The sequence below is a fragment of the Artemia sp. Qi Xiang Cuo genome, chromosome 16 (genome assembly GCF_049724085.1).
Source record: "Artemia sp. Qi Xiang Cuo chromosome 16, ASM4972408v1, whole genome shotgun sequence".
In the NCBI taxonomy this organism is placed as follows: Eukaryota; Metazoa; Arthropoda; class Branchiopoda; order Anostraca; family Artemiidae; genus Artemia; species Artemia sp. Qi Xiang Cuo.
Genome location: NC_142809.1, coordinates 47408286 through 47428929, shown reverse-complemented (window position 1 = coordinate 47428929; position 20644 = coordinate 47408286). Strand labels below are relative to the sequence as shown.

The following is a 20644-nucleotide window of genomic DNA, read 5'->3' as shown; positions in this document are numbered from 1 at the left end:
TTATTTTTGAGTTTTCGGTCTCATTTTCATCTTTTTCCTTTTTTCGTATATTACGGATTTTCTTTAGCTTGTTCCATAGATTTCTTCATTAATATTGCTATTTCTTCTTTATATTGGTCTAATTTGTAATATCGTTTGTCATTTTGTATTTTATCTAAAAACATTCTAAGAGCTCTTATAAGTTGCAAAAAAAATGGTGTTTCTTTTAAGGTAGGTGAAAAAGCGATATTTATTGCGAAGAGTACAAATTGTAAATGGTCTTCCTAATTTTCATTTTATTCTCTTGCCTGTAATACCAGCATGTAAGCTAATTCCCTATGCTTACGTTCAACTTTCCCATTAGCTGCTGCAAGGTAAGACGAGATAAACCATCGTCTAACCCCCAGATATTCTGTAATTTCGTCTAATAATTTGGCTCCAAAACATGGCCCATTGTCGCTAAGTAAAACTCTAGGGATAACCCCGTGTTCCAAAAATAAGCGATTTACCAAAACTTTCGCAATGGTTTTTGTCTTTTTATCTTTAATTGGAAAAGTGTATAAATATGAATTAAAATGGTCGACTATGGTGAGTACACACCTGTTTCCTTTCCTGGAAACTGGTAAACTTCCCCCTGATCCCCAAACGTCTATTGACATTATTTCTCCTACCCCTGAGGGGGTGGGGTATTGACCTAATTCAGCCCTAGGGTTCTTTGGTGGCGACTTTTGTTTGGCGCACTCTTGGCAGCTTTGTATAAAAGCTTAAAATTTTGAGTACATTTTTGGAAAATAAAAATTTCCTTTCAATCTCCCCATAGTTTCTGCTTCTCCCATGTGACAGCCAATCGTCGCATGTGCCATCTGTAAAACTTCTCCTTCCAAAGATTTTGGAATTACTGGAATAATTTTAAAGTCATTTTTTCTATATTCTCGCGATGGTCTATGATATCTTACTAGAAGATTTTTACTTTCGTCCAGATCAAAATTATCTAGTTCCTTTAAAAAATGTTTAAAGTGCTCTGGCAGTTCCGTTCCTTTTAATAAAAAGGATTTCATTGCTAAACAAAAATCATCTTTATTTTGATGCTTTGAAATATTCTCATTAGACAGTATTTCTACCCCTTCCAGTTCGTTCTGGATGGTTGCTATCACATTTTCTTTCTTGTCTGGATTTCGTGATAAATAGTCTGGTAAAATATTTGTACGGCCCTTTATATATATTGGAGAATATGAATATGCTTGCAGACGCAGTATCCACCGTGTCAGCCGGGCTGAGGTACTTTGCATCGTATGTAGCCAAACTAATGATTTTTGGTCTACTCTTAATATAAATTTTTTTCCAAGTAAAAATTGTCAAAAATATTCTGTAAATACTAAAACTGCTAAACACTCCCTTTCAACTGTCGAGTATTTTTTTTCTGCTTCTGTCAGTGACCTACTGGCGTATTGAACTATTGATTCTACTCCTTCAGAATTAATGTTTAACAATATGGCCCCTATACCGTACCCCGAAGCATCTGTTTGCAAACAGAATTTTTGTGGCAAATCTGGTAATTTAAGTATTGGTGCCTGTAATAATTGCCTTTTTATTTCATTTAGCGCTTGTTTTGCGTCCTCTGGGCATTCGAATTTACCTGATTTCTTTAAAAGGTTCGTAAAAGGTTGTGCTATTGTGGCATAATTTTTAATATATCGTCTAAAATAGCTTAATAGCCCACAAACTGATCTGCAGCTTTTTAGATCTTTAGGAGGCTGTAAATTTTCTAAGACTGTAAATTTTTCTGGATTTGGTGAAATAGTACCTTGGTTTGTCAGGTGTGCAAGAAATAATAATTTTGGTACCACTATTTTTAACTTTTCTGGTTTTAATTTTTAACCAGCTTTTTCAAACTTTCCTAGAATTTTTCTAAGTCCGATCAAATGGTCATCCAGGTTTTCATTAAACAGAATTACATCATCCAAATAAGTCAAGGTATGTTTTTTCCTTCTTGGTTCGATATCTTTTAACACCAAATTCATTAGCCGACAAAAACAATTTGGACTAAATGATAAACCGAATGGCATACGTTGAAATGTGAATGTTCTGCCATCTTCGAAGATTACTGTAGCCTTATGCTTAGTTTCTGCATCTAAAGCGATTTGCCAATATCCTGCTATTAAATCGAAAATAGTGTAATATTTTGAACCCCATAACGAATATAAAATCGTATCAATTCTTGGTAACTTCATCACGTCCTTAACCATGACGGCATTTAGTGCTCTAAAATCTATACATAATCTCCAGGTGTTATCTTTTTTCCTGACTATTACTAATGGAAAGCACCAATCACTAATGCTTTCTTTAATTATACCCTGATCTTCCATTTCTTTTATTTGGCTCTCTAGCCATGGCTTTAAATGATAAGGTGTTTTATACGGTGACTTTTTGATTGGAGGGCCCTCTGTTGATATCTTGTGCGTGATTAAGTGAGTTAATCCGTAATCTGATTTGTGTCTTGCAAAAGTCCATTTAAAATCCCAAAGAATATTTTCCACCCTAGCTTTTACGTTTTCCGGTAAATGTTTTAAATCAAATTGTTGCAAAAAATCCGTTTTCGTCATTCCATACTCGTCCTGTGGTTGCAGTTTTACTGAGGATAAATTTTCGTGGCTAGTGAAATTTACGCTTAATTCTGGACTGTTTAGAGATTTTATTTCTGAATTTGAAATCTTTTTTATTGATCCAAGTTCTACCTGGTTCAGTTTTATTTTATCATTACTTAGATTTGATAGTTTTAAGTATGTTATACCATTTTAAATTTTTATAACTTGATTTTCCACGAAAATCATTGGGTATTCTTTTATGGTGTACCCCCCTATCACGACATTCATCGTTTTAACCTTTTCATCATTTTCATTTAATGTAGCTAGAACTTGAGCTGTCGTTCCCCCTTCTATTGTATTTTTTCCGCTTATTTTTAGGTTATAATTTGAATCTTCACTTTCTTTATTTGTTGTTACGCAAATTTGCCTATTATTTTCATTTGCCTGGGTTATTGTGATTGTATTGGATATAGGCTCCCATACAATCCCATATTTTCTGATGGCATCTACTCCTAGAATACAAGAAAATGGTAACTGCTTGCATATTATTACTGTTACTGTTATTTCTTTATCCCCTGCACTAAATTTTAGCGGACATTCTCCCAAAATTGTCAGCTTGTGCCCTGTCACTGATGTTAGGGTATTTTGGCATCTGCTTACTCGATTAAAAACACTAGGAGGAAATCTATTGACACTAGGAGGAAATCTATTAAAGACTTCCTCTCGAATTAGTGATTTAGATGCGCCTGTATCTAGTAAACATGGTAAATTTTGAAAACACTCAATTTTAAAACAACGCAGAATCGGTAGATTGTTATTAATCGCATTTGTATCACAGCATTCTGAACTATATATGGGTCTTTGTAATGAAACATCTGTGTCAACCCTTACAGACTGGTTTCTCTGTTTAAATGCCCACTGTTTGACCAAAAATTTCTGGGATTATCTCCGTTTTCTTCAGAGCTGCTATTTTGACCCTGGGTATTATTAACCGTTTGCCTTCTAGGCCTGAATTCAGGAATATTATTAGGTGTTTGCCAAGTATTATTTGTTCCCTGCCTTTCTAAATTTCTGTCCCCCTGCGTTCTGAACTGGTGTTTTGTTTTGTACGTCTGGCCTTCTTTGGGTATTTTATTCCAGCAACCTGCCGCATAGTGATTTGGTTTGCCACAAATGTAGCAATTGAATCTTTTACTATATTGTTTGGTAATTCGCCAGCTTTTGTGGGGTCTTTACATAATTCTATATATTTTGGACCTGTCACCGTGTGATCTATAATTTTCCTAGCGTATAGTTGGTGGGTGTCCATAGGACTTGTCGTTGCATGTCATAAGATATATAATACATTTGGGTGGTTTATCAATTTGGGAGGGGTTAGTCTATGGTCGAACGGTTTGGCCTTCATCATGGCTTTTTGGTTCACGATTCGGCTTCTCAACGTTCATCCTTTTCTGTTCCCTTTCATATTTTTTACTTTCTTGGGCTCCCGTGTTATTTATTGACATTTGGTCAAACTTTTTCATAGCCTCGTCAATTTTTACCTCTGTTTCGACTAGTATTATAGCCTACTCTAAATTTTCAGGTTTCCGCGATAATACTAGTCTTAATAACTTTTTTGGTAATCCTTGGGTAAAAGTATGTAGTTGTACTTTTTGTACTGACTGGTCATTTTCGCCTTTTTCTAATTGTAAACACACGGATCTACAAATTTTGTCTGCATATTCCCTGATACTAGTTGAGGTATCGAATGTGACTACCTCTGTTCTTAGACTCTCGGAGATGCTTGTCTCAATGAATTTTGTTTTAAAAGATTCAATTAGAGTACTGATGTCCTTGGGCTCTTTTTCCTTAATTGCCTTAAAATGTTTAAGGACGCTTCCCTATAATCTGGCTGCAACGCATTGCTCTTTGACCATATCTTCAAACAATTCTGTTACTTCGTCGAAAATTTCTAATTTTTCGATAAACTCATCTACATCTAAATTTCCCGCGTATTCCGGTATAATTTTTACAATTTCAAGTACTGTTGATAGGGAAGTCATTTTTTTCTCTTGTAAAGCCATTTTATTTTAATTTACTATTTGTATCTAGCCTTATCGACCCAGCTTTTCTAGCGACCACCAGTTGTTGTAAATTGTTATTTACGGTATATGGGGGTTGTAGTCTTAGATGCCTTTATTCTCACTTTATAGGGGAGATAGACTCTGGCCCTAAGGTAATTGAACTTTGGTAGCGTACCTTAGGCTATGACCGAACTAATGAGGCGAACCGACTGAGTATGTTCGAGAGGCTAAAAATAGATCGTAGAGAGTTCGTCTAAAATACAATACTTTTATTCATTTACCATATAATAAAATCGGATATATTCTGGCTACTGGGACTGGCTGTCCCAAGTAGCCCACAAGTCTCAATAAAACAACAATAAAATATAAATAAGATACTTAGACACTTACGGTTATAAGACAAAGTCCAAGGTATTTCTAATGAGAAAACAAACGGGCAGAGGTTCACCCGGCAAGTCAAAAAGTCTCCTTCAGTCCCAAAAATCGGGGTATATATATGAAAAACCTAACCACGTTCTTCCGGTAAATTGACGCATTTAGCCAGGAAATTGGTTATTGAGCAAGTTCCCTCCAAGCCCACACATTCCACGATTTGTATCCTTATCTTAAAAAGTGGTATTTTGAAAACTTTATATTTGCGTCATATATATTTTTACTAATTTAATAATTTAATAAATTAGAAAGCTTTACCACAATTCGTATTAGAGAAATCATTGCCTGAACAAATGATTATTTACCCCAAAAATTGAAATATAAAAAAAAAAAAAAAATCAAAATCACCTTTTTAGTCTTTCTTCTCTTGGATAAAATGTATGTTTGTAACTTTATTTTTTTAGTCACTGCAGCCGAGCTGATGTTAGATATTTGAACTTTTTGGAAGCCAAATGTAACCCCTCTTTTTTTTTCTTTTTTTTAACATCGCATCAAAGCGAATGAAAGCCTATTCCCTCTATGCATTTATATGGATAAATTCTAAACATTAGCTTAATAAACTAAAATTAAAAAACCATCTGGTCGTGGGATTATAAATAAATAACTGCGGTCAATGAAAGTATGTGGATAGGAGTCAGGCGTCTCCATCATGATAAGAATAAGACTTCTAAGGTTGCTAGACCACATAAAGAGGTACCAGAACTAATAAGTCAGGTGCTAATATCAGCCTCATCTTTTTCATGGAAGCAAAAAAGAAGGACCAGATGAAATCCTAGCATAACATCGCTACAAAAAATATCGAGCCACTTGAGGGACACCGGAGGCATACTCACAAGTAGGGCATGGTCTGGCTAGAATTTGATCTACCAAACAATAAAGACAAAACCCATATGAAGCACTTCTTGGTGCTGGGCCTTCTTGATGCCAAGTTGAACATCGTGTGTCTTTTCTTAATCTAATCAGAATAAATTTCTTACCGGCACATTTTTATAACTCCATAGAATTAGAAAACTTTAAATTACACTAGAAAGGTGCAATTGCACCCTTCTAGTGCAATTTTAGTAAAAATTTAGATTGCAAAAATTTATCCAAAACAATATTATGATCTAGTAATGTCACTTCGGGAACAGCAGCTACTCAACGCCAAGATGGGCCAAATTTACCTTAGTCTAATTCGAATAAATTTATTATAGACATACCTGACTAACCTCATGGAAAAATATAGGTAAATAACGGTAAAGACCTTGACATCATAAAATTGAAGGTCAGACTCACAATTGTGGATATTTTATATTAGGATATGTTGATTATCTAGTGACAAGGGACCTCCTCTGTATAATGACAGCTATATCCGCAAGTGACCTCCGCTCGAGTATCCTCAGTGCAAAAAAAAGACCTTAAAAATAACAAAAATTAAATAAACAAAAATAAACCATAAGAAACGCCACTAAAATAAAAGTAAGACCCTTTCCAAGTAACGGTTAAAGGGTAACTGATTAACAAAAAAAAAAAAAAAAAAAAAAAACTATGAATGGCAACTGATTTCTGCCAATGGCAAATAGTTTTGATTTCTTCATCAGTTACCCTTTCACGGTTGCTTGGAGTGGGTCTTACTTTCTCTTCAGTGTTTTTTTTTTTTGCGATTTTGTTTTTATTTATTTTTGGGTTTCTTTTTAAGGGCCTTTTTTATTTTTGCACTGAGGTCTTGGCCAAAATGTTTGCATTATATTTTCATTTCACTGCCTATAAATATCCTCATTTTTTTTGTTTCGAGTCTTCCCTTATCTTGTCATACTTAGCCACTGTGGTCTAAGAAATTATTGATGTTTATTTTTCCTATCATAAAACTACAATAACAATAAAACTAAAATCAAATATATTTGGATTTTTTCCCATTAAATTTAATCAATTAAATCAAGTTAAATTTAATAACTAAATTTTCCGTAGACAGGAGAAACACTCACTTCAGGTAACCCTTGCATAACGTCAAATGACTCACTAGGCATTGACCAGAAGTTATTGACATTACCGATAATACAGGAAGATTGCATATAAAAAAGGAGCCACTCAGTAGTATAGCATAGAACAGCTCTATTCTACAAACTGACTGAAATAAATAAATTTTTCAAGTTTCTTTTGTAAAGAAGCATGATGAGCGTGCATTTTTTTTTTTTTTTTAGTCCTGATAACAATAGCCTATGTACATCCAGGAATAAGGGGGCAGGGAAAGTTCAGAGGTTTAAATACCAGAACGGGCTGCAACAATTTTTGTTTGTTGCAGACCGCTGATTAGAAAAGTCAATTTTGTATATTTCAGTCTGATCTAAGTGACAAATTTGGTCAAAGTGATCAAAGACTTGAAAGCCTAATTAAAGTAGAGCCACGACAGATAATATGTGTGAAAGGCAAAACTGGCATAGTACTGAGTAGCTCTTTTTTAGTAAAATCTACCTATATAATCGTAAAGGTTTCCCTAACGGGAAGCATTTACCTTTCCCTTGAATCTATCCGTATGACTCCTGTTTTTGCCCATTGGGGCACGACCTACTTTTCGTTTGGCTCTAAATGGATAGTGAAAAAAAAAACGATCACTGCCAATCTGTCATCCTTGAGCCACTAAATGTGGCCTATTCATCTCAACCTTTCTCTCTTTTTAGCCGTAGAAAGTGGGATAGAACCACATTTTTCGTGGGATAGAGCCAGCCACATGTTTTTTGTTGCTTGATATACGGCCTGCCAAACGAGTACCTTAAACTATCCAAAAAGGTCGTATTCCTGTCCGGAATGTAGTTGAGGCCGAAATACGATTATGTACGCTAACATAACTAAAAATAAGGGATCCTTATTTTGGGAAACGGAATAAGAAGCTCGATAGAGCTTGCTGTGTCTAAAATTTCAGCTTGTAAATGTCCATACGATGACAAAAGAGGTCGTAAAAATATCCCATCTTTAAACTTACTCAAGCCATCCTTCGTTAGAGGGGTTTTTATTTAGCTGATTCCCCACTCAACTCAACCCCCTTTAATTCAATCCCGTTTCAAATCTACCCCATTCAACTCAAAGAACATGCGACTCTACCTCTGTTTAACTCAACTCCCATGTAACTACTGCTTATTCAACTCACCCTCTTTGGGTTTCACTCAACCCCATTTAACTCAACAATTCTATTCAATTCCTGCAACAGGCTATGTTAGGTGAATGACTGATACGGTGTATGGGGTTGAGCCAAATTCAGATTGAATTGAATATATGTTGAGTTGAGGGGGGTGAGATGAATGAGGGTTGTGTCGCACAGGGTTCGAGTTAAATGGCGGTTGAGCTAAACAAGGGTTGAGTCGAATGAGTGAAGTTGCATGCACACCCATTAAATTACCCCAGAACGACCTTATTTTGCGTGACAACGCAATAAGAACGATATCTTTGTCTTGAAGAAAAGACAAAAACTATCTTATTTATAATATATAAATAATATGATAAATCCACATAAAATATTCTAGAAAAAGATAAATTCAAAGACTTCATAAGATCTCTTTTCCGAATATGTTCACTTGCTTATACTATCCCTTCATCATCTTCTTCTAAATTTGATAAAGTATTTAAAATATGATTATTGGGTGATGTGTTTGAAAGAGATGTCTCTACTGTTGCTTGTACGAGTGATATAGTTGACAGAACTTCTTGTGTCTGCGCAAGTGGATTTACAACAGGGGGTAGGGGTATAACATAGGGGCTTGAGCAGGGGGAAGCTCGTTTTCTTCTTCGACATGTTCTTAACATGACCCGTCGAAAATTTGATGACATCAACCAGAAAACAGAAAGATAAATTTATGCTAAATTGTAAGAGGTCACTTATGTGGGTATAGATATTCAGTTTGCTTGTATTTTGGATCAGAGCTGAAAGGTCTGTTCGTTCTGCTTGCGAGCCTGTGCTTGAAATAAAAGTAAAAACAAATTTATATTTATGCACTGGTAAAGATATGCTACTTTAAATTTTGTTACTACTTTGTACGTCGAATGAGGAAATTTATATTTTATTACTACTTTCTAAAAGCCAAGCGAGTAAAAAAAAAAACATTCCTCAATCCATCAATATATCTTTATTCAATTTCGGGGTAATCTGCCAGCCTCTTTGATATTTTTCATAAATTTTCTGCTGACTGAAATTTCAGTTTCCTGAAGGTTGAAAGCCTTGAGCAGAAGAGACGTTCCAAAACATATTTTTTGTTGTTGAGAAATCAGTTGATTTTAATTCTTCCTTACTTTGCTTTAAATGATACACTTTGCGACTAACGGTTTTACTTTCCACAGCGAATAAAATTGAATTACGGTTGTTTTGCGAAAGAGATTAAAAAACTGTCTTTCTTTTCACCAAGCGAAGCTCGGACCTCTGGTACTAGCACTTAAAGTCTGTAACTCATTCAGTTGAGTTTATTATGCTTTAAAAACCTTGATTTTTATTTTTAGACATTAGCTTTTGTTGACAGTAACTTTTTTGTAGTTTTTTGTACTTTTTTGGAGTTTCAAAGAAACAAAAATTTTTTCTTCTTTTATAAACTGAATTTCTAATCCAGGAGCCTCTACCGTCTTGTTGTATCTCGTATGCTGATGTCGAAGTTCGAGTAGTATTTCATTTGTCTATGCTAAAGTAGAGGAAAAAAGCTATTCAAAACATTATTTTTGTGAAATGTAATGGCAGATTAAAAAAAATCTGAGGGATTTACATCCCTCATTTTCAACCTAAGGACAAGGCTGTACCCATGATTTTTTTTTCTGAGGGGGTTTCACTCGAAGATTTATTTTTTTTTGGGGGGGGGGGGGTTACACACAAAAAACTAAAAAAACCTACAAAATTTGAAAAAAAAGGATAAGTACATTATAAAAATTTTTACAGCAATGAACCCAACTGGCCTGTCATATAAAAATGAAACAAACAAACTGCCACATTATCATGATACATTACGATTTTCATTTACTTGTTATTATTTAAATAAACTTTTTCCACAAAATATTTTCAAAGAAAAGTAAAGAACTCCATTAAACCAAAAACGAGCAAAAATCAAGTCAAATAATCTACCAAGCATGAAACCACCACTAATCAGCATCGTTATATAAATGAAACTCAAAACGAACAGGAATTCCAATAAATAACCGAGTCAAACTCAAAACGGCAGAAATTAACATGAGTAGGGCTCAAAACCCCTATGTCTTCCCAAGGCCAGAACATAATTTGCACTTTACTGAAAAAATATATATGTTTTTACTTTTATAACTTTAATAAATCAAATAATATTAACATTTTGATTACTAAATATCAGTTTATGTATATTAAACTGACAATGCACAATCATTTATATTTTTTCAGTAAAGTGCAAATTATCACTTTCAACTATTAAAAAGGGCACTATCCCTTTGAATTTCCAATCAAATAAGCCCTTTTTGAAGTTACTACGACGAAACTTTCAATAAAAATATTATATGCCCCCAGGGCATTACTTACAATCTTTGCCCTGAAGACTGTTGGGGAAGTGTCAAACTAAAAGATATAATTCCCGGACCTTTTAACTGCGCTAAACAAAATGCCTATCTCAAAATTTTGACTGGATGTGTTTTGGGAAATGGTGGGCATATAAGGGGTGTAAGTTGCCTTCCAATCGCTTTCTACTATTAAAAAGGGCATTAGCCATTTCAATTTCCAATCGAGTGAGTCCTTTTTTATGTTTCTATGACAACACTTTCTAAAAACCTTATATCCCTCTAGGGCATAACTTACAACCCTTACCCTTAGGGCTGTGGGGGGAGGGGGGATTGTTATCATCAAAGATCTAATTTCCAGAACTTTCAACTACGTTGGAAAAAATGGCTATCTCAAAGTTTTGATTGGATGTGTTTCGGGAAAAGATGGGCGTAAGAGGGGGGTTAGTTGCCCTCCAATCACTTTCGACTATTAAAAAGGGCACAAGCCATTCAAATTTCCACTCGAATGAACTCTTTTGGAACTTTCTACGACAACACCTTCGATACGAAGTGCCCTGGTTTAAAGGAAAAAAAAAAATAATAAATAATACATTGTGCCAACATCGTTCTTTACTTAGGCAGCGCGATTACGCTGCCAATGATTATTTCATTAGGTATTGGACACAATGGCTTTTGACACATTGTAAACAATAGCTTCGGTTTAAGAAAACTAATGGTCATAATATTAGGTCTCACTGGTCTTAATATTTCTTCTGCATTTTTCGAGCAGTGACATATCATCTTTAGACTTCAATCGATTGGCTGATTCATTAGCAAGATCGATAATCATTACCAAAAAAGGACCTAAAAGCGTACCCTGGGGAACTCTGCAAGAAATAGAGAGTAAATCAGAATAAACATTTTTGTACTTAACAACTTGACTCTACTGAAAAGTCATGACTAACACGATCAAAAACCTTTTGGAGGTCAATTAAAAGGAGATTGAGCCAGGTATCTGACTCGTCAAGTAGTTTATATACAGTTTCGAGGAGACTGACCAGGTAATATGTCGTTGATAAACCTTTCAAGATTTTGTTTTTTAAACTATGTTTAGTACATTTAATATATACATTAATACATTTAATACATTATAGGCTTTTTCTGCCGCTCAATGCCACCTAACATTGTTACCTGAAAATTATCCGTCAGTTCTTGGCAACAGAAATGTTTATTAAAAACGATTCTCAGAGACATACTTGTTGGGTGAAAACTAAATGCATATAAACATGGAAATAAATCGGGATGACTCACCTGGCTAACCTATATCTGAAGATTTTGGCAAGAAATCGAAATAAAAATTTGCTAGCTGGAAGGATTATTAACAGTTATGAATTGTATGATTTTTTTTTTGCCTATTTTTTTTAATTGTTCCTGTGAAATCTGATTTTTGATTTGTGGAATGTATAAGGGCATGCAGATCACCTTTTCGATTTAGGAATATTGTATATAGAGAAAAGAGGCACGTTATGCTTTATTGGTGTTTATTTATTTTTTTTGGGGGGGGGGATTAATGCTTCTTATCTTATAGATTCTCTGTCGATGCTTATAGCGCAAAAGATGTTTTAGAATATTATACTTCAAATTTTCTTGCAATTGTCACCAACAACAATTTGATTTGATTTATTATGTGGAATTCCCCCGCACAAGGGCACCGGCAGAAAACTGGTCAGGGGGGGGAGGCAGACGCTAAAGTAGCAGTGGTGCTTTGGTGACAGTTTAGGGGGCTTAGGGCACCAAACTAAAACTTTACCCCGAAGAGGACGGGATTGCAATCAATTTAAAATCCTGAGAAGCTAATTAATTTATAAGTATCAATAACTATATTTTAGGCGTCCCAGTTGCAAAAGAAGTAATGCCACTCGGTGGCAGTACTGGTATCAACCAAGTTGATTCACTTTCTTTGTAATTAAATTATGCTACGTTTGGTGATCTATAATTGTGTATCAGCTATAATGAGGGGGGGGGAGTGTGAGTCATTGTTTTGGTGGGGGGAGGGTAGATTCCTACAAAAGTACATTTTAATGGACAAACTGCTTACTCTTCATGAGGCTTCAGATAAATGTTGAAAGAGGAAGGGGAGAGAAGGAAGTAATTAAAATATTTCCCTATATAGCTAATATGTTATACTCCCATATCTACCAGCACAGAGGTGGAAAAAGCAAGGCAGGTCATTGTCAGCCCCGCCATAAAATTTTTTTGGAGTAAAAATACTGCTAGGAACTTAGTTTTCAGCAATTTTCAATGGTAGTATTTTTCTTTTTCTATTTATCTGAAGTACTTCAATGTATTTAAAAAAAAATGCATTGTATTTGTCGATAAGAAAATCCTATTGTAGAGGTTGTGATGGCTTCAGTTATGTAAAATATCCAAAGTCTCATAGAATTTCCATCCATAGAAAACAATAATCCCCCTTTTCATCCAACCAAAATTCTTTAGTAGTAATATTGACAAGGACTTTTCACCAAAATTACTATTCATCGCCAATTCTTTAGGTATATTCAAATTTTATCCGAAGTTTAAATTTCAAATTTAAACGTAGAACGGTACTAATCACCTTACAATTATTGATTTACATATTTTAAAAGCAATTGACCACTGATTTAAGGGACTGGTACCTCAAATTATATTTAGGTTAGGCCTGGGTATTATATCTCTATACGAAGAGATCAAGTTCTGCGTTAAGACCAAGAATGGCACAATCAGATTTTTCAAGATAATGTCTGGTGAGCGTCAGGGATGCGTACTTTCCCCATTTCTTTTTGTAATTATAATGGTTATCATATTAAGACGAAACTCTGGATATGGCGTAACAGTAAGCAGCAAGCAGCTCTGTGATTTAGATTTCGTAGATGACTTAGTCTTGCTAGAAGATTCTAAATAGAGGTTGCATCGGTTTTTAAACCGCTAAATAGAGGTTTTTGGTAGTATATGGTGACTTGAATTGTGTCCAGTTCGGCTACTATTTAATAAAAAAAAGAGTAGGTGATGTCTAAATTCAAAATTATATTTATTTTTAATTTAAAATTTGTCGTCACTGAGAGGAGAGGAGGTGGGATTTAAAAAAAAAAAAAAAAAAAAAGAGGTTGCAGCAGCTACTTGACGTAATTAAATAAAATGCATAAAAATTTCAGGCTAACCAAAAATTTTGAAAAAACGAAGACCATATCAATCACAAGCTCACCTTTTGTTCTGCATCACAGGAATACAAGTCTAGAAAAGGTGAAGGACTTCAAATACCTGGGTAGCTGGATCGATTGTGATGGTGAAATAATGACCGATATTAAACGCAGAATTGGTCTGTCAACTGGAGCTTTCCATAGACTTAAGCCCATTTGGAGAAGTAGCAAATATTTCTTGCGGCTGAAGCTACGTCTCCTCAGTAGCAATGTGCTCTCCACACTCCTCTATGCCGGTGAGTGCTGGAAAATGAATCAGCAGCTTGAAAAGAGAATTCTTGCATTTGAAAATATGTGCCTGAGGAGAATTTTAAACATAAGTTGGCAACAGAGAGTCAGTAACTTCGAAATACGGAATAGAATGGGACAGCCTCTCATTACTGCTGTTCTGAGGAAGAAGAGGTGGTCATATTTAGGCCATATACTCCGCATGGAAGAAGGCCGCCTTCCTCGCAGAGCGTTCGACTGGAAACCAGGCGGCAGAAGAAGATCGAGATCTGAGGACGGCTGAGACCTCGTTAATACCTTCATGGGAAGATGTCAACGCTGCAGCAGTGCTTCGGGACGAGTGGAGAGGCTTTGTCGACACCCTATGCGCCACCAACGGCTCAGGAGGAACTAAGTTCTAAGTAGGTAAGCCCTAGGTATGATTTGGAAAACAATCAGAAATTAAATAAAAAATTAGCTTTTCAACTGAAAGCAAGGAACAGATTTGAAACTTGCTCCTTACTTTAGTTAGAAACCTTTTCTATTTGTTTAATTACATTTTATGAAACTAAGATTTATGAATACAATACTTTTGGTAATACTGTTTGGATTTTGATGGGTAATCGAACAGTTCGTGGAAATGAACTTTAACTTACTTACAGCGACCTGGCTCAATAGTAACCAAAACTCTAAAAAACAGATTTTGATACCAATAGATATATCAAAAGAATTGGCTTATTATGCTGATTCCAAATATATTAGTTTCATTAAGTTTGGTCCTACCCATCAAAAGCTACGAGCTTGAAAATTTTTTTCTGATTCTCGGAAAAAGGAGGAAAGACCCCGTTGAAGTAATATAATTTTAGTGAAAATCACACCATTAGATTCAGTGTATTAATGAACTCTACTATTGAAGTTTCAAGCTCATATCTGCAAAAATGTAGAATTTTGTAATTTTTACCAGAAGAAAAATCACGGATGGGTTCTTATTTGCTTTTTGTTTTTGTTTTTTCCCCAGGGGTGATCGTATCGACCCAGTAGGCCTAGGACGTCGGGATTGGGTTCATTCTAATGGAAATGAAAAGTTCTTGTGCCCTTTTTAAGTGACCAAAAATTGCTGGGCAACTAGGCCCCCTCCGATGTCCTTTTTTTCCAAAAGCGTCCGATCAAAATTTTGAGATAGCTTTTTTCATCCAGTATAGTTGAAAAGCCCAAGCAGATAAAAAGACCCCCCACAGTCCCTGGGGAAACGCTTTAAATTTATAAAACCCCCTTTTTTATTTGTTATTGGGAAGTATGCATACATTTTTCGAGTGGGTAGGGAAGGACAAATTTTCTGCTGGGAGAATTTTCAATGGAGAGGATGGTTTCCAGGGGATGAAATTTTCAGAAGAAATTTTACACTGGGTGAATTTGCCAGAATTAATATCCGAAATTTCTTTATGTCTTTTATTCTCTTTACCGTTTCAATTTTATGCGTGGAGGTATTAAGGGTAATGTTCCCGTGTAAGATTTCACCGGGATTGATTTGTCCAGACGATATTTTTATCCGGAGGGGGATTTTTCCATGGAGGCCAGGTATCCTGGCATTATTTAAAAAACGATCAGAAAAAAAACCAAACAAGTTTCTTCAACTGAAACTAAGGAGCAATATTAAACGTTAAAACGAACAGAAATTATTACGCATATGAGGGGGGTTGCCCCCTCTTCAACATCTTGCTCTTTGCGCTCAAGTTAAACTTTGTCCCGATTCTTTAAAAACGATTCCTAAAACACAAGGTTCGTTTAATCAGAACAATAAGTAACTTTTTTTAAAGTGCCGAAAAACTGTAGCTTCAAGAGCGAGGAGTTGAGGAGGGGGGAACCCCCCTCATATACCTAATAATTTCTGCTCGTTTATGTTTTAATGCTAAGATCAAATAAAAAATTTTAATTCATCATTTTTAATTAAATTTTGAATGCCAAGAACCAGTATATTTGACATTTTTATACTTCATAACTGTAAAAAATTAAATCTTTTTCAAAGTGACAAATACATAAATACAATCACTCCTAGAAACAAAAAAAATCATAATAAAACACAAAAAACTTATCCGTTCAAGGGGAAAATAAAGAAATTCTTAGCATTCCGTTCAGGGAAAACATTTCTGATTATATTGGCTTCATATATCACTCATGGGTACTATTGCAATGCAAGCAAAAGTTGACGGCATATTCTTACCGAAATTGCCCTTATTAAGTTGTTTTCCTTGAGTTTTCTATATTTATACGAACTTTCTTGTGTTCTAATAACTGCACTAATTACTTATAAACAAATACATATTTAAGATCACCATAAAAAGCTGTTTCTTTGACTGAATGTTATCAATAGTTAGACTCTTATGCTTTCGTTATTGACAAGGATCGTTATTTACTTACCATTCATTACTATGAAGACTTTTTTTTTTTTTTTTTTTTTCTGCTTCAACCAAATCATATAGAAAAAATGTTTGTGGAAAACTGGTTAGGGGTTACTTAGTCACAAATTAGAACTTATATTTTCCTTATTATGGGTAAAAATCTTTCGGCAGGCAGCCAACACTGGGACAACAAACATTTTTTTCATGGTTTTTCCCTATTCTGCTCTCTTTTCTTTGGTTTCCTTATAATTACTTTGTAGTCCCAAATTTACAGGCGGGGCGGGGCCATGGCCCCCCTTGCCCCCCTTGCCGATGTCCGTGCTCACGGATTTTGGAAAACCTAAAGAAAAACCCTCTCGATTACATATCATCTGCATAAATTTTGACCTTTGTTCTCTCTAGAACAAAGGTCAAGCCTTTGACCTTTGAAATCTTGTCGTGCCTTCACAAAAACCAATGGTTTTTGTGAAAACTGTCAGTTTTTCCCATTTGTGTGAGGTAGGCATTAAAGAAAATCATTAACAGTCTGTGACTAATAGTTCTTCGTTACCTAGCGGAAATTCATCTGTTACTACAATTATTAGCTAGCAATTCCTTTTTGGACGGCAGAGAAACAGCTGATATATAGTAGTCTTAACAAAATAGGAAAACTCAAACTTATATTGAAAGCTGCTTAAAACCCAAACATTATTCAAGCATAATTAGATAGAAAATGAAAATTAAGTTGTCGTAGAAACTTCAAAAACAGCTCATTTGATTGGAAATTGAAAGGGTTAGTGCTCTTTTTGATAGTCGAAAGTGATTGGAGGGCAGCTAACCACTCTCTCACGCCCACCATTTTCCCAAACATATCGAATCATAATTTTGAGACAGCCATTTTGATCAACATAGCGGAAAGTTATGGAAACTAGGTATATGAGCATGACGAAACCCCCAAATCCCTCAGGGCAAGGGTTGTAATATATGCCCTGGGGGTATGTAAGGTTTTTATTGAAAGCATTGTCGTAAAAACTTCCAAAAGGGATAATTCGATTTAAAATTGAAACGGTTAGTGCCCTTCTGAATAGTAAAAAGTGATTGGAGAGGAAGTAACCTTCCTCTCATGCCCACTATTGCCCCAAAATATACAATTAAAATTTTGAGATATCCATTTTTTTCAATCTAGTTTAAAGTTTTGTAAATTTGGAATTTGTGGATGATAACCCCTCCCCCCCCACACCCCTCAGGGCAAGGGTTGTAAGCTATGCCCTCGGGGTACATAAGTTTTTATAGAATGCGTTGTCGTAGAAGCTTCAAAAAGGGCTCATTCGATTGGAAATAAAAGGGCTAGTGCCCTTTTTTAATAGTAGAAAGTGATTGGAGGGCAACTAACCCCCCTCTGACGCCCACCATTTCCCCAAACACATCCAATCAAAATTGTGAGATAACCCTTTTTTTTTAGAGTTAAAGAAGTTAGGTCTTTAAGGATGACACCCCCCCCCCCACAGCCCTCAGGGTACGGGTTGTAGATTATGCCCTGGGGGTATATAAGGTTTTAACAGAAAGCTGTGTCGTAGAAACTTCAGAAAGGCTCTTTCAATTGGGAATTGAGAGGACTAGTACCCTTATTGATAGTCAAAGGTAATCGAAGGGTGAATTCCCCCCCCCCCACACCAATTATTTCTCCAAACCTTTTCAACCTACATTTTGATAGAACCATTTTTTTGTACTTAGTTCATGGGTCCGGAAATTATATTTTTAAGTATGACAACTCCCCCTCACAGCCCTCAGAGCTAAGATTGTAAGTTATGCCCTGGGGGGCATATACTGGTTTTATAGAAAGCTTTGTCGTAAAAACTTCAATAACGCGGTCATTTGATTGTAATTTGAAAGGGCTATAGTCCTTTTTAATAGTCGAAAGTAACCGGAGGAAGACTCACCTCCGCCTCATGCCCATCATTTTCCTTAAACTTTTCTGATCAATATTTTGATATGGCCGATTTGTTCAATGCAGTTCAAAGGTCTGGAAATTGTGTCTTTGAGGATGACAACCCTCCCCTCATAGCCCTTAGGACAAGGGTCCTAAATTATGTCCTTGGGGCATATAAGGTTCTTATAGAAAATTTTGTCATAGAGTCTTCGAAAAGGGCTCATTCGATTGGAAATTGAGAGGACTAGATCATTTTTTATTATTTGAAAGTGATCGGAGGTCAGATGCCCCTCATGCCCATCGTTTCCCCTAACACTTAGAATCAAAATTGTGAAGTAGCCATTTTGTTCATCGTATCGGAAAGGTCTGGAAATTATGTTTTTAGGGTAAAAAATCCCTCAGCCCTCAGGGCACGGGTTGTGGGTTATGCACTGTGAACATATAAGGTTCTTATAGAAAGCGTGGTCAGATAAATTTTGGAAGGGGCTCATTGGGTTGGTACTCAGACACTCCAGTGCTGTTTTTAAGAGTCAAAGTGATCGGAGGGCAGCTACCCCTCCCCCCCCCTCACACACACGTCGTATTGTCCCGAAATGCATCAAATAGAAATTTTAAGATAGCTATTCTGTTCAAAATAGTCTTATAGAACAGTTTAATTCATTTTTTTCTAAAATCACTAAGCACTTCCCTTTTTTCAATCTTTTAAGTACTGTCTCTAATTGTTCTGTGCAAAATAAATCATCCTTAGATTCAAAATTGTCACAAACTTTTTCATCTTTTTTATATTATTTCCTGCAACTTTTTTACGGTTTAGCACAATATCAAAATGTCCCACCCATCTCTTTTTAACTCTTTCCTTACCTGTTACAGGTATTTTTCCTCCATGTATTTCTTCTTGTTTTGCGTTGCTTTGTTGATAAAAGGTAAAGAATACGGAATTGGACTTTACAGTACCTACCGGCGGTGCTGATCTCCATTTCTTGGCCCTTCAACCATACTGGGGTTTTGCACACACTTCCTGTTTTCCTCCCCCAGATTTACCCAGGTACCCATATAGAGCTGGATCGACTCCACCTGAGCTTACAGAGTTACACCATTCACCCTCGTCACACCAATCCACTTTTGGGCTTTGTTGGGTTTACCTGTAAACATTAAAAATATTAATCCTTTACAATTTTTGTTTCAGATACAGAGAATACCTGACTTCCGTTCCAAAAGCAAAATGAACAACAAAATATCAACAATTACAACAGTTTTGACCAATTTAAGGTCAGAGAATAGTCCGACGGTTACAATCCAATGTAACAATCGCGAGATCATGGTAAAAAAGCTGGTTTTAATTGCAACAAGCGAGGTATTCAGAGCAATGTTTGATTCTGCAATGTTAGAGAATGAAACAAACTTTGTTGCGGCAAATGATGTTGACTTTACCACTAAGAAAGCTATTACTGATTATTATGAGGAAGGGAGAATTTACAAGGGAGAAATTGAAAAGGAAGAATTTACATACATTGTTGAAAAATACAACTTTATTGGAATCAAGGAAGCAATGGCAGAACTAGTGTTTGATAAATATTTCAAAGAAAAAGAGATAGACATACTTAAGGACATTTTCACCACCTACAACTGTCTGATCTTCTTGCAGTTAGTCTTAAAAGAGCTTGCAATAGCAATCTTTAGAGGAGAAAAGGCCCAGATTTTTTAGCAGAATTTAATACCCAAAATTTTCGTCCCTTTCAGAAATGTGTTGGACTTTCTGATTGGACATGATTTTAAGAGCTGGAATTCATTTTTGTACTGTTTATGTGATCGGGTTAGCTGGAACCCTGAGGAAAGAACTTTTACCGCTACAGAAATCCTGGGAATGATATACCCACGAAAATTTTCAGCAACTGATGCTCTTAGCATGGTTAAGTCTGTACCTTTGAGTCAGAATTTTTGAGGTTTTCAGCATGTTTCAAAAAACGCTAGAATATGTTATCAAATGCAACACAATGACAAATACCATTGCTGCGTCAAGTTGTGTGTATGGACTAATTAATTGCAGAGCATGTAAACATCCAGGCCATGCTCCTTTCCATTTCTCCATTGCCTGCATTGGTAAACATGGATGCTGGTATAGAAATAACGGAAATAGTGACTTTCTCTAATTTTCTGATTTAATAGTAGGTTTATTTTACATGGTTGTGTTGAAAGGTTTATTCTACTCGCAAACAAAAGTTTAGCATGGATGTCTATATCCTCTAATTTGATACTGGTTTGGAAGATAATAAATAAAACAAAATCTAGCAGCTTGGAAAATTGATATTAATTGGATTTGAGCTGATTAAGTTGACATGTAGTTAATCCTAAATTTAAAAATGATTTATAGAAGTGTTTT

General features: G+C 35.5%; 1 protein-coding gene across 1 annotated transcript; it reads left to right on the top strand.

Annotated features, from left to right (window-relative positions):
- The first annotated feature begins 11823 nt into the window (after positions 1-11823).
- Positions 11824-19969, top strand: LOC148942991 (uncharacterized). The gene is made up of 2 exons (XM_089102417.1): positions 11824-11907; positions 19451-19969. The coding sequence occupies exon 2, from the start codon at positions 19487-19489 to the stop codon at positions 19967-19969; it is 483 nt and encodes a 160-aa protein (XP_088958543.1). The 5' UTR covers positions 11824-11907; positions 19451-19486.
- Positions 19970-20644: the final 675 nt, after the last annotated feature.